Source organism: Ascaphus truei, chromosome 19, assembly GCF_040206685.1.
Source record: "Ascaphus truei isolate aAscTru1 chromosome 19, aAscTru1.hap1, whole genome shotgun sequence".
Taxonomy (NCBI): domain Eukaryota; kingdom Metazoa; phylum Chordata; class Amphibia; order Anura; family Ascaphidae; genus Ascaphus; species Ascaphus truei.
The window spans coordinates 11007171-11020914 of record NC_134501.1 but is presented as its reverse complement, the minus strand read 5'-3'; the positions used below and the strand labels follow the sequence as shown (position 1 = coordinate 11020914).

Here is a 13744-nt window from a genome sequence, read left to right as displayed (position 1 = left end):
TTTATATTTCTTTTATCTGCACCATTACAAAACATTTTACATTTAAAGCTTAAAAGCGAATTAAAGTGTGAGAAGTTGCACTTAGCTGTGCGAGCAACTGCAATTAAAGTATCAAGAACAGACGGTCCGAATTCAAAGACCTTCTGGCCCACGGTCCCCAAATTGAAGAGACCCCACAACTGGATGAACATGCGACTGGGCAGAATATTTAATTAATTATACCTTTATTACCTTTCACCACAGCGTCAGACATAAAGGTGACCACAGTGTTTCCGGGGGCCACAATACAATTCAATGTTCTGCCCTGTAGCGTGGTCATCCCGTTGCAGTGTCCATATTCTGTCTCTACAAGCATTTTCTAGATGTACGTGGACAGGGCACCTAGACAGACCGGCACAGGTTACCCTATATGGCCGCCACATCAACAACCCTATATAATTATCCAGCAAGTATATCGTGATCCAAGTTGAAGAAACTATGTATGTATGTGTGTGTGTGTGTATATGTGTGTATATATGTGTATGTGTTCCAGCAATGCGTTGCTGGCCACACTGAAGGGGGTGGGAGATCTTCTATGATGGACAATGACTGTGTATAACGTGCACTCGTCTCTAGGTGGAGATGTATGCTTTGGAGCTGGAGCAGTCTCAGGTTCAGATGGTTCAGGAGTTTCAGTCTCTGCAGGAGGAGAAGGAGCAAGCGGTCTCCGAGGCCTTCGTGAGAGCGCAGGAAGAGATGAGAGCGGTGCACCAGAGCCTGGATGGTGAGACATTGGACACTCTTGTCTAGATTCACTAGGACCGTTCCAGTGCTTACAATTGCGGTTGAGGGAATTGGCAATAGCTATAGTACAAAAGCCCTTGTGAGATTTACGTCCACAAATACAAAGCGGGGCTATGCCATAAAGCACGTCCCCATGTCTCTCTCTTTCCCTGACATTCTCTCCAATGTTTCTCTCTCCCTGCTGCTCTCTCCGGCTGTCTCAGGTGTGCGTAAGAACCTCCTCACTCTCCACCCTGCACTCCGCACTCTGACCCATGATTACAATGCCCTGAAGCGTCAGGTGCGAGATTTCCCCATCCTGCTGCAGGAGGCTATGATAGAGGCACGCAGGGAGGTAAGTGACAATGTGAGGGGGCAATGAGAGAGAAGGGGGCATGGGAGCAGCCAGCTACAGCAGCAGTTTCACTTTTCAACATAGTAGGAAGGGTCATCTCTCTCCTCTCTCTCTCCCCTCTTTCCCTTCTCTCTCCTCTCTCCCCTCTCTTTCTCTCCCTCCTCCTTTTTATACCCCAATGCCTCTGTCACTCTACCTGTACCAGTCTCCCCCTGTGTTTCTCTTTCTAGCTCCCCTGTCTTTGTCTATATACAGATTCTGTCTGTGTGCCTCCACCCTCCATGTGCCTCCACCTATGTATCAATATAGATGTCTCATTCTCTCTCTATCTTTATCTCTCTTAATAACTCCTCCTTTCTGTATCGCTCTTTCTCTGTGAATGCCTCATTCTATCTCTTTCTGTCGCTCTGTCTTTCTCTCTGTAACCGTCTCCCCTTTTATGTCTGCACCCTCCACCTGCCTCCCTCTATCTATCCATCGCTATATGCCACAGTCGCTCTTTCTCTCTCGACTCCATCTTACTGTATCCCTCTTAATAACTAATTATAGCTGTCTCTTACATCCCATTCTTATTGTATCCCTTTTAAACCCATTCTTGCTATATCTCTCTCTTAAAACCCTCCGCTCTCTCGCGCTCTCGCTCTCTCGCTCTCTCGCGCTCTCGCTCTCTCGCGCTCTCTCTCGTAAGAACCCATTCTTGCGCTCTCTCTCTTTCTCTCTCTCGTAAGAACCCATTCTTGCTCTCTCTCTTTCTCTCTCTCTCTCTCTCGTAAGAACCCATTCTTGCTCTCTCTCTCTCTCTCTCTCTCTCTCTCTCTCTCTCTCTCTCTCTCTCTCTCTCTCTCGTAAGAACCCATTCTTGCTCTCTCTCTCTTTCTCTCGTAAGAACCCATTCTTGCTCTCTCTTTCTCTCTCTCTCTCTCTCTCTCTCTCTCTCTCTCGTAAGAACCCATTCTTGCTCTCTCTCTCTGTCTCTGTGTCTCTCTCGCTGTGTCTCTGTGTCTCTGTGTCTCTCTGTCTCTGGCTCTGTTTCTGTCTCTCGTAAGAACCTATTCTTGCTGTGTGTGTGTCTCTCTCTCAAGAACCCATTCTCTCTCTCTCTCTCTCTCTCTCTCTCTCTCTCAAGAACCCATTCTTGCTGTCTCTGTCTCTGTCTCTCTCTCTCTCTCGTAAGAACCCATTCTTGCTCTCTCTGTGTGTGTCTCTGTGTGCGCGTGTGTCTCTTATCTGTTTCTGCCTCTTAGTTCTCGCATGCAGTTCAAGATGTACAAGAGACCAATGCGGAAATTCTGTACAAATATCGCAGAGAACTACAGCAACGCAAAGACTGTCACAATCAGCTGGTGCGGCTCCGAGGTGGGTGACACGATGTGCTCCTTCTGTGGATGACACGCTTTCGTGTGTATATTAATATAAAATGTATTCTATCCATCTCCACCACGGCTACTGAATCCTATGGAAGCTGTGATTGGTCGGTGTTCTTTTGGTGCGCCATGTTATGCGTTACGTCTGCGGGTGTATAAGTACATTAGGGGGCTCTGGATACAATCTTATGGAAGAGACCAGCGCACACTTGTACTGCAAATATACACACATTATACATAAAAATATATACAATAAATGCCTCTCCATATACAATTGTAAGCCTCTCTTCTCAACGTGTGTGTACACGTAACGCGTGACATTGCTCCCTTGGATACCACAACATATCCTATCGTAACACAGAATATCGGTTTCCGTAGGTCTCAGAATATCACAACATAGCCAAGCATAATGCACAAGAGTGGACCATGAAGCCTTCTATATCTGTGTGTGTGTATATATGCGTTATTATATACACACACACACACACGGAACTCCACTGTGCATGTGCTATTACTTGTGTGCATTTTCTGAGTACATGGATTCTAGTGTAGGCGACACATCCCTCCCACGTGTCTTGTACATCCCATTGTTCTTGTAGGCAATATCCGTGTCCTTACTCGGGTTCGGCCAATCACACCGGAGGATGGAGAGGGCCCGGAGGCACAGAGCGTGGTGACCTTTGACCAAGATGATGATGGAGTTTTGCACGTCACTCATAAGGGGAAGGATTTGGACTTCGAACTCGACAAAGTCTTCACCCCACGTGCAACGCAGGAGGAGGTGAGCGAGGGGGGCAGAAACCCGGAGAACAAGGGTGTGAATAGAGACAGGAGAGAGAAACGCAGAGGGGAGGAGGGCAGAAACACGGAGAACAAGGATGGAAATAGAGACAGGAGAGAGAAACGCAGAGGGGAGGAGGGCTTCATAGGTGGGAAATAGACCAGAAGAAGATGGAAGAAACCAAAGGCGGGAGACCTAGGAGAAAGCTGGACACGGGAGGGATAAAGTTGGACACAAACATATCAACAGAGAAAATGACTATTAAGCAGTGTTATTCCATAACATATTGTACCTTACGGCCCATTCGGGAAAATGTATTATAAGGTATCTCATGGAATAGCACCGCTTAGTAAAAATGGGCCCTTCATTTCTCTGACTGCTGTCTCTACAATCCCATCTCAGTCCCATCACCTGGTACCCCAGGGAAGGAAGGTGCAGATGAGAGAGAGAGAGACCATGGCCCCTATTCGATAATAATATACTATGAAGCCATCATTTGAATAGAGCTCAGGGGCATAGCTGACCTGGACAAGCTGCTTCACAGCACATTGAGTAAGGGCCCATGAACCTTATTCTATATCCACCGCTGCGACTTCAGTGGCTGGAGCATTACCCCGCGAAGAGGGAAATGGAGACAGTAGAAAGAGGTTCATAGTGACAGGAGTAGCATATAACAAGACTGAATGAAACCGAGGGACAAAGACGGGTCCGGAGGGATTGGCTTGAGTCTTTCCCATCTCACACACCTGCTGTTTATCTAGGTGTTTCGTGAGGTGTCTCCTCTCATCACCTCCTGTCTGGACGGTTACAGTGTCTGTATTTTGGCATATGGGCAGACGGGCTCTGGGAAAACCTACAGCATGGAGGTAAATGTTAGTGTGTTATTCAGTGTGCATTGTGCTGTACTTGTGTGTTATTCTGTATGTATCTCTTTTTTTCATCTGAATTTGTGTAATTCTGTGTATTTGTACTAGTATCAGCCTATGTGCACGTGTGTTATTCTGTGCCTCTACTGTGTATCATTCTCTGTAGACGTGTTTATTTGTACAAGTATCCTCAGACACAACTCCACTGTTTACAAAGCTGAATAAAACTTCTCAATAAGTGATACAGTTCAGTGTCGAACGCTGTGGGTTACAAGATATGTCAGTGTGACATTGACATGTGCCTGTTGCGTATACTGTATAGTGGCGATGGTTTTTCCTTTTGACATTTCTGTATAAGCTGAATCCTTCTCTCGACTCAAACTTAACACGTCACAGACTGAGCTCCTCATACTCCTTCCTAATCGGCCCCTCCTTACATCTCAGCCCTAATTTCTCGCTAGACACCTACCCGACTCTTACGTTCTGCTCAAGGATGTCTTCTGTCTCCCCCTTTTTGTATCTGAAGCCCTCTCTCGCCTAAAACCTTTCTCACTCGCTGCCCCACACCTCTGGAATGCCTTTCCCCCTCGGTATCCGACTGGCACCCTCTCTCTCCACCTTTAGGACCTTTCTTAAAACCATATGGGCTGATACTATACATCTCCTATGCACTGACCTTGACTCCATCCAGCCGCACTTACCAGAAAACCCTCCTGTGTCTGTAAGTTCTCCCTACTTACCACTTGGATTGTAAGCTCTTCGGGGCAGGGACTCCCTTTCCTATTGTTTTTATGTCTGGCGCGCTTCTTCCTGTGGTGTTGTAATATTATGTCGTGTGTATTGCATGATGCTATATAAATAAAGATATACATACCAATGTGAGTTCTCTTTCCTGCCACTAGGGGACGCCGTCCGACCCCGGCATTAACCAGCGCGCCCTGCACCTGCTACTTGCCGAGGTAAAGGAAAGATCTCACGCCTGGGAGCACCAGCTGAGCGTGAGCATGGCTGAGATCTACAATGAGTCACTGCGGTAAGGACAGCTGATTGGTGCAGAAGTAGTGACAGGAGGGGTGTGGTGCGGGGCTGTATTTGCAGCTGCATAGGGCAGTGTTGTATGGAGCGATGTAGGACCGAAACGTTTATCTGATTTAAAATCAAATAGTGATCAATATTTATTGAAGTCCGTGCGATTGCCGACTCCCCAAGTGTACGTCTTCACATTGCTGTGCACACGTGGCATTGACCAGTTATCGTACGTGCTCTATCGCCACAGGTTGGCATGGGATGGGTATAATCGTACATGCTCTCACCACAGGTTGGCATGGGATGGGTATAATCGTACGTGCATGCTCTCACCACAGGTTGGCATGGGATGGGTATACTCGTACGTGCTCTCACCACAGGTTGGGATGGGTATACTCGTACGTGCTCTCACCACAGGTTGGCATGTGATGGGTATAATCGTACGTGCTCTCACCACAGGTTGGCATGGGATGGGTATAATCGTACGTGCTCTCACCACAGGTTGGCATGGGATGGGTATACTCGTACGTGCTCTCACCACAGGTTGGGATGGGTATACTCGTACGTGCTCTCACCACAGGTTGGCATGGGATGGGTATAATCGTACGTGCTCTCACCACAGGTTGGCATGGGATGGGTATAATCGTACGTGCTCTCACCACAGGTTGGCATGGGATGGGTATAATCGTACGTGCTCTCACCACAGGTTGGCATGTGATGGGTATAATCGTACGTGCTCTCACCACAGGTTGGCATGTGATGGGTATAATCGTACGTGCTCTCACCACAGGTTGGCATGTGATGGGTATAATCGTACGTGCTCTCACCACAGGTTGGCATGGGATGGGTATAATCGTACGTGCTCTCACCACAGGTTGGCATGGGATGGGTATACTCGTACGTGCTCTCACCACAGGTTGGCATGGGATGGGTATAATCGTACGTGCTCTCACCACAGGTTGGCATGGGATGGGTATAATCGTACATGCTCTCACCACAGGTTGGCATGTGATGGGTATAATCGTACGTGCTCTCACCACAGGTTGGCATGTGATGGGTATAATCGTACGTGCTCTCACCACAGGTTGGCATGGGATGGGTATACTCGTATGTGCTCTCACCACAGGTTGGCATGGGATGGGTATAATCGTACGTGCTCTCACCACAGGTTGGCATGTGATGGGTATAATCGTACGTGCTCTCACCACAGGTTGGCATGTGATGGGTATACTCGTACGTGCTCTCACCACAGGTTGGCATGGGATGGGTATAATCGTACAATCATTTAAACGCATGTTGTAAAAAAACAAAACAAACGTTAATAAAACGAAATGATGACCTCTTCTCGGCAGGGATCTCCTGGGATCCGACCCTCACACCTCGCTGGATATAAAGATCTCTCCAGGGGGGGCTGGGGAGCTCCACGTTCCTGGTCTGACGCAGAGCAGTGTGCAGAGCATGCAGGACATCAATAAGGTGACTTATAATAAGTGACAATAAGGTGGCGTTAAGTGTAACATGGGGAGTACTTGCTGTGGATAATTCCTGGCATGGAAGTGATGCTGGGGGGTGAGGGGTGGAGGTGCGGGTAGGGGTCACTAGTTTACAATTTTGGAATATAATTACTGGTTTTCAACCGCATCCTTCCCACAAAAGGGGGCTGAAGCATCGAAGTGACGTTTTTTTCACAGTGAAACTCGCTTGAAATTTAAAGTTAATGTATGTGGTACAGATTATTATTTTTTATCATGCTTCTGTTCTAAATCTTTTGTGATCCGGCTCCTTTTGTAAAACTAGTTGAAGAGCCTTAGTATATAAAAGCATGTGTGGGTCTGTATCATTAAACCGGCCTAAGTGTGCGTGTAACCACATATCATCGTATGTATCTGTGTTTTTTTGTTTTTACAATATGGGGGTTTATTCAATACTCTGGGTACTATCACGCAGAAAACCCCATTGACGTCATGCGATAAGTGCCCCGACCGGCACTATTGCCGTTGAATAAATAACCAATGTGTGAATATCAGTGTGTTACTGTGTGTATCAGTTTATTGGGCAGGATGTATCTGGGATCCCGAGTGCATTGCAAACACTTTCATTGTGCATTATAACATGCTGTGTTACCTGTGCATTATAACATGCTGTGTTACCTGTGCATTATAACATGCTGTGTTACCTGTGCATTATAACATGCTGTGTTACCTGTGCATTATAACATGCTGTGTTACCTGTGCATTATAACATGCTGTGTTACCTGTGCATTATAACATGCTGTGTTACTTGTGCATTATAACATGATGTGTTACCTGTGCATTATAACATGATGTGTTACCTGTGCATTATAACATGATGTGTTACCTGTGCATTATAACATGCTGTGTTACCTGTGCATTATAACATGATGTGTTACCTGTGCATTATAACATGATGTGTTACCTGTGCATTATAACATGCTGTGTTACCTGTGCATTATAACATGATGTGTTACCTGTGCATTATAACATGATGTGTTACCTGTGCATTATAACATGATGTGTTACCTGTGCATTATAACATGCTGTGTTACCTGTGCATTATAACATGCTGTGTTACCTGTGCATTATAACATGCTGTGTTACCTGTGCATTATAACATGCTGTGTTACCTGTGCATTATAACATGCTGTGTTACCTGTGCATTGTAACATGCTGTGTTACCTGTGCATTGTAACATGCTGTGTTACCTGTGCATTATAACATGATGTGTTACCTGTGCATTATAACATGATGTGTTACCTGTGCATTATAACATGATGTGTTACCTGTGCATTATAACATGCTGTGTTACCTGTGCATTATAACATGATGTGTTACCTGTGCATTATAACATGATGTGTTACCTGTGCATTATAACATGATGTGTTACCTGTGCATTATAACATGATGTGTTACCTGTGCATTATAACATGATGTGTTACCTGTGCATTATAACATGATGTGTTACCTGTGCATTATAACATGATGTGTTACCTGTGCATTATAACATGCTGTGTTACCTGTGCATTATAACATGCTGTGTTACCTGTGCATTATAACATGCTGTGTTACCTGTGCATTATAACATGATGTGTTACCTGTGCATTATAACATGATGTGTTACCTGTGCATTATAACATGATGTGTTACCTGTGCATTATAACATGCTGTGTTACCTGTGCATTATAACATGATGTGTTACCTGTGCATTATAACATGATGTGTTACCTGTGCATTATAACATGATGTGTTACCTGTGCATTATAACATGCTGTGTTACCTGTGCATTATAACATGCTGTGTTACCTGTGCATTATAACATGATGTGTTACCTGTGCATTATAACATGATGTGTTACCTGTGCATTATAACATGATGTGTTACCTGTGCATTATAACATGCTGTGTTACCTGTGCATTATAACATGATGTGTTACTGGCCTTTCTGGAAGCGAAGGGGTTGACCTTTTTATTAATGAAGCATATTTGCCCTGCCTTATCCCCCTGCCTCTCTCTAAAAGCTTTTTATCTAAAGGATAAATGAGCTGTATACAGAAAGTAATTCTTCAGTATACACATGTAATGAGACTTGGCATCTCCGTGGCTGAAACGGCAACAATCCGTGGCTCCGGAGACGGGTTTGGCGTGGGGGTCCGTGCTTCTGGATTGGACCCCACGCAGCGTTAGTCTTCCGGCGTCGAGGCATCAGATTTGCTACATCTGTATGTGCGCTAAGTAGGTTATTGGTCCACCAGCTGATTTGTCCAGTTGAAAATTTGGCATCTGCGCTTTAACCAATGTGTACAGGACACCGACAGTGGGGGCCTGTGACCCGGGCTCTGGCCTGTGACCCGCCCTCTGGCCTGTGACCCGCCCTCTGGCCTGTGACCCGCGCTCTGGCCTGTGACCCGCGCTCTGGCCTGTGACCCGCGCTCTGGCCTGTGACCCGCGCTCTGGCCTGTGACCCGCCCTCTGGCCTGTGACCCGCCCTCTGGCCTGTGACCCGCCCTCTGGCCTGTGACCCGCCCTCTGGCCTGTGACCCGCCCTCTGGCCTGTGACTCGCCCTCTGGCCTGTGACCCGCCCTCTGGCCTGTGACCCACCCTCTGGCCTGTGACCCGCCCTCTGGCCTGTGACCCGCCCTCTGGCCTGCGAACCGCGCTCTGGCCTGCGAACCGCGCTGCTGAGTAAAGTAGATTTTCTGTGGTCTCAATTCACTTTTCCACTCTGGCCTTAGATCTTGGAACTGGGCCACAAACAGCGCGCCACGGAGTCTACAAACCTCAATGCTCACAGCTCCCGATCCCACGCTCTGCTCATCCTAACCGCCAGAGGGAGAGAGACCAGCACTGGCATCTGTACCACAGGTGTGTGCTTATAGATCCCAAAATAGCAGCACGGAGAACCTTGCATGCAGCTACATGCATGCGGCTAATTCTTCATTGTGTGTGTGTGTGTGTGTGTGTGTGTGTGTGTGTGTGTGTGTGTGTGTGTGTGTGGTGTGTGTACATACAGATGTATCCAATGTTATTGTGCATCATGGTAAGTATCTCTCTCTATCTCTCGTGTGTGTGTTGTATGTATGTGTCTATCTATATCTATAACGGAAATAGCCCTGTTAGTCCAGTTGCGATAGTGCAGAATAAATGAGTTTTTCAGTATTGGGTGATACCTTTTTTTTATTTGGACTAACAATTTGTCATAGGACAAGCTTTCGAGATGTCTCCTCTTTCTCGGTAATACTCAAGGACCTGAGGAAGAGAGGAGAAGTCTCTAAAGCTTGTACTCATTTATTCTGATCTATATATCTATAGCTAGAGATATATAGATGGATAGATATATTTTGTGTGTACATTCAGCCTCCTCTAGCACCTAAAGAATGAAGGCTGTAGTGCGACTGTCTTTTGCACCCCTCCCAGGCAAGCTGTACTTGGTGGATCTGGCAGGATCGGAACGAGTGTCGCGATCCGGCGCCGCTGGCGGGCGCCTGCGGGAGGCTCAGTGTATTAACCGGTCGCTGTCTGCTCTGGGGGACGTGTTCTCAGCTCTGCGCTCACATCAGGCGCATGTTCCCTACCGCAACTCTAAGCTCACCTACCTGCTGCAAGAGCCACTCAGCCGAGACGGGAAGGCCCTGCTGCTCCTGCAGGTGAGGTCCACATCGTACACGCAGCAGTAACCGTGCTGCCAGCCGTGTTTTAACATTGGAACGTGTCTCTGGCACATGATCTCAGGATGGCACAGAGCTAAGCTGGCTATACTGGAGTAATCCCATCCCTGCCGGATAGTCCTGCAATATATTGGAGCACTTTTCAAATAATAAGTGGGTTTATTTATCAGTGAGCAATATTGGAAAGTACAATTGTATATTCCATCAGAATGGCCAGTACAGGCATCATTCCGGCTAGCTTGATATGAGATGGCTTATAAAAGTATGGTGCAGGGTTACTTTGAGACGGCGGAAAGCTAAAGAGCTGCTCCAGGATGCTTGGCCAGACATCTGAGGCCCACCACTTACTCTCTGCAGGGGGGTGGTACAGCCATTGAGTTTGTGGGCCCAAGAGGATAGTGATGCTGGTGGCAGCATCATTACGACTGATAAACGATGGGTATCAAAGGGGGCCGGGTATGAAGGAGGGACAGGGAACATTAAAAAAAGAAGAAAGAGCTAATGGTATGTGGGAGGAAGGGCAGAGGATGTTGGAGAGAAAAGGGACATTGAGGAACTGAGAGCAACTGTTGGAGGTACAGTATGAGCAAAGGACAAGGTGCATTAGGACGGGATATGTAGGGCTTGGTTTGTGAAGGATAGACATGGGACATTAACTCTTGTTTGCTGCAGAGGGGCTGCAATGCAATGGCTGCAATGCCCTACAGGACACTCCGGCAGCAAAAAGGTCAAGAGTAATAGAGGACTATGGTGACGAAGAGGGAGAGCTGAGCTTTAAGGATTGGAGTGACAGGGCGGTGGTGTGTGGGGAGGCACCAAGTAGGTTTCATAAAAATTGCCACAACTGACCCAGCGGCATCTTCTCAGTTGGCCTCTGTAGATCACTGGGTGGATAATGGGCTTGTTCTCCACTTTTCCTTTAGTCCTTCCCTACAGAAGCCTCTGGTTGGAAGTGACTGAATAACGATGTGTTTCCTCTCCCAGGTCTCCCCCGCTGAGAGGAATGTGAGTGAGTCACTCTGCTCGCTCCGATTCGCGGACAGGGTGCGTGCGGTGGAGTTGGGAGCGCCAACAAGGAAAATTGAGCAACCTCCCCCACCGAGCGTAGAACGAGCAGAGGTATGGCACCAAGTTTGTGTGGGGAAGCTGTGGACTGTATAGTTTCATAATAAAGGATCGTTAAGATATGAACTCCTATAGGGTGCATAGCCCAATGCAGGAGAGGTAGGAGGTAGGCAGTATAATACTACCATTATATACAGTGTCTTATATGGTAGAACATACAGTATGAATTACCCACTTTGGAAGAAGTAGGGCATATATAAAATGCATTGCACATTGGGGTTTAAATGGACACATTATTCTCTGCAGAAGAGTATGGAAGATGAAGGATTCATTACATGCTACTGGGGGCATGTGACTATACTATATGGGGTGTAGATTTATTGATAGCATTGCAGTATTTTGGGATCTATAGGGTATTTGAAAACTGTAGGATGACCTACACTCTACAGGGGACATGTACAGTGGCGAGAAATAGTTTGTGAACCACAATAATTACAGAAATTCCATGGTTTCTCCATGATAACCTTCTTGAATCAAAACCTTTTCTTAAATATACAATAGGGTTTATATTAACCAATTTCATGTTTTTTGAAATAAAATGATGTATGAATTAGACAAATGAGTAATTAAGAGTCAGGGTATGTGCAAAAGTAAGTGAAACCATGGTTTTATCAGCTAAATTAAAGGGGATAATTAGAATCAGGTGTTTAAATAACTAGGTAGGTCTTCAGGTGTGTGTTTGGGAGGCCCCACACTATATAAAGATCAGAAACTTTGTGAGTTTGTTTCCACACACCTGTATAGTGAAGACCAGTCATGCCACAATCAAAAAAAAAAATCTGAGGACTCCAGAAAGCAGTTATTGATGCTCATCAGTCTAGAAAGTTACAAAACCAATATTCATGGATATTGAATGTTTAATCATTTGTGGATAAATGTTGAAAAAGTATCATGCGTTTGTATAATTTGTTTGATCGGGTTACCTTAATCCAACTCCTAATAACAGTTCAAACCTAATGTTTTAGATCTTTTATCTATGTGGAAATCCTAGGGGTTCATAAACTTTTTGTCACAACTCGCTAGGTCTATAAATAAAAAGAACATTACACACAAATACAGTGATGGGGTATGAGATGCAGTGGAGCTGACCAAAATGAACAAAAGGGTTGAATCATATGCAGAATTATTCACTTAAGTCAAACAATTATGGGCCCCATATAATCCATTACACATATTGGTGGAGCCATGTAAAAAACTTTATACGCAGAGTTTATAGAATGTTACCCAACGTGTTTTTCACCTCCCGTAAGCTGTAGGTGTTTAGCCAAACACTTGTATCGTACCATCCCACCTACACCTAATTTCTATTTTTCTTCACAGCCTGACACACCAACGCGCAGCTCCAGAAACACCTCCCTGCGGAGGAAACTGCAAAGCTCAGGTATACTCCCTGTCTTCGTGTGTTTTTTGCAATCTACTCGCGTGTTTGCCTGGGTGCTAATCTGCCATCATCCTGATGTTCTCAATTTCACTGTGTTTTAACGGTGTTGATGTCTTTGGATTTAAGCCAGGCTAGAATATTTCTGCATGTAGACTTCAAAAGCGGAAACCATTGTAGTAAGCTTTTTAGAAGTAATCAATCTGGCCTTTCTTCTCTCCCCAGTCCGTCTTCGCATAGGACCCCCAGTATAGGACATGTTTGGACTCTCGGCTCAGATGAAGAGGTGGTCCTCGACATTCTACCCTTCCAGAAAATAGGACCTCTTCCCCAAAGGAAAAGCAGCTATTCCACATGAGAAGAGTCCAGAGAAGCTGACAATGTGATCACTAGAGTCCTGTTGGAGAAAGAGGACCACATGTATAGCACCTTACATTTAATAAATGGAACCAGCATCGACTTTTTTTAATTCTGAAAAGTACAGGTGTTCTAAACACTGCTGTACTTATTGCTGCCTATATATATAATGTCTTATTTGTATATTAATATATTTATAGATTCTATGCATCATTTAATACAACATTTTTGTAATTAACATGAGTTGTGTTTTTCTTTCTTCTTCTGAAGCACAAACTAAGGTCATTTTTAAATGATTCAAAGATAGATGGATGGATGGATGTCTTTATATAGTGCCAAAAGTGTACTGAGCACTTCACAAAGAATACAGTACAGGGAATTATAACACAATAAGCACAGCAAAAGCAGACAATAGGAAAGGAAATCCCTGCCCTGAAGAGCTTATAATCTAAGTGGTATGTTGGGAGATTTACAGAGACCGCAGGTGAGGGAATAAGTGCTGTAGATGGCTGTGCTTGGCCACAATGGGAGGTATGAGTGACTCTGGG

General features: G+C 45.6%; 1 protein-coding gene across 6 annotated transcripts in view; it reads left to right on the top strand.

The window, feature by feature from the left end:
* Positions 1-13434, top strand: part of KIFC3 (kinesin family member C3) — a 51955-nt gene extending 38521 nt beyond the window's left edge. For all 6 annotated transcript variants that reach the window (XM_075576527.1, XM_075576528.1, XM_075576532.1 and 3 more), the window contains 12 exons: positions 616-763; positions 987-1117; positions 2362-2473; positions 3081-3262; positions 4024-4128; positions 5031-5161; positions 6507-6630; positions 9404-9533; positions 10086-10315; positions 11321-11455; positions 12782-12842; positions 13065-13434. In XM_075576527.1, coding sequence (XP_075432642.1) covers positions 616-763; positions 987-1117; positions 2362-2473; positions 3081-3262; positions 4024-4128; positions 5031-5161; positions 6507-6630; positions 9404-9533; positions 10086-10315; positions 11321-11455; positions 12782-12842; positions 13065-13093 — 1518 coding nt within the window. In that variant the 3' untranslated portion in view covers positions 13094-13434. The remainder of the gene's footprint in view (positions 1-615; positions 764-986; positions 1118-2361; positions 2474-3080; positions 3263-4023; positions 4129-5030; positions 5162-6506; positions 6631-9403; positions 9534-10085; positions 10316-11320; positions 11456-12781; positions 12843-13064) is intronic.
* Positions 13435-13744: the final 310 nt, after the last annotated feature.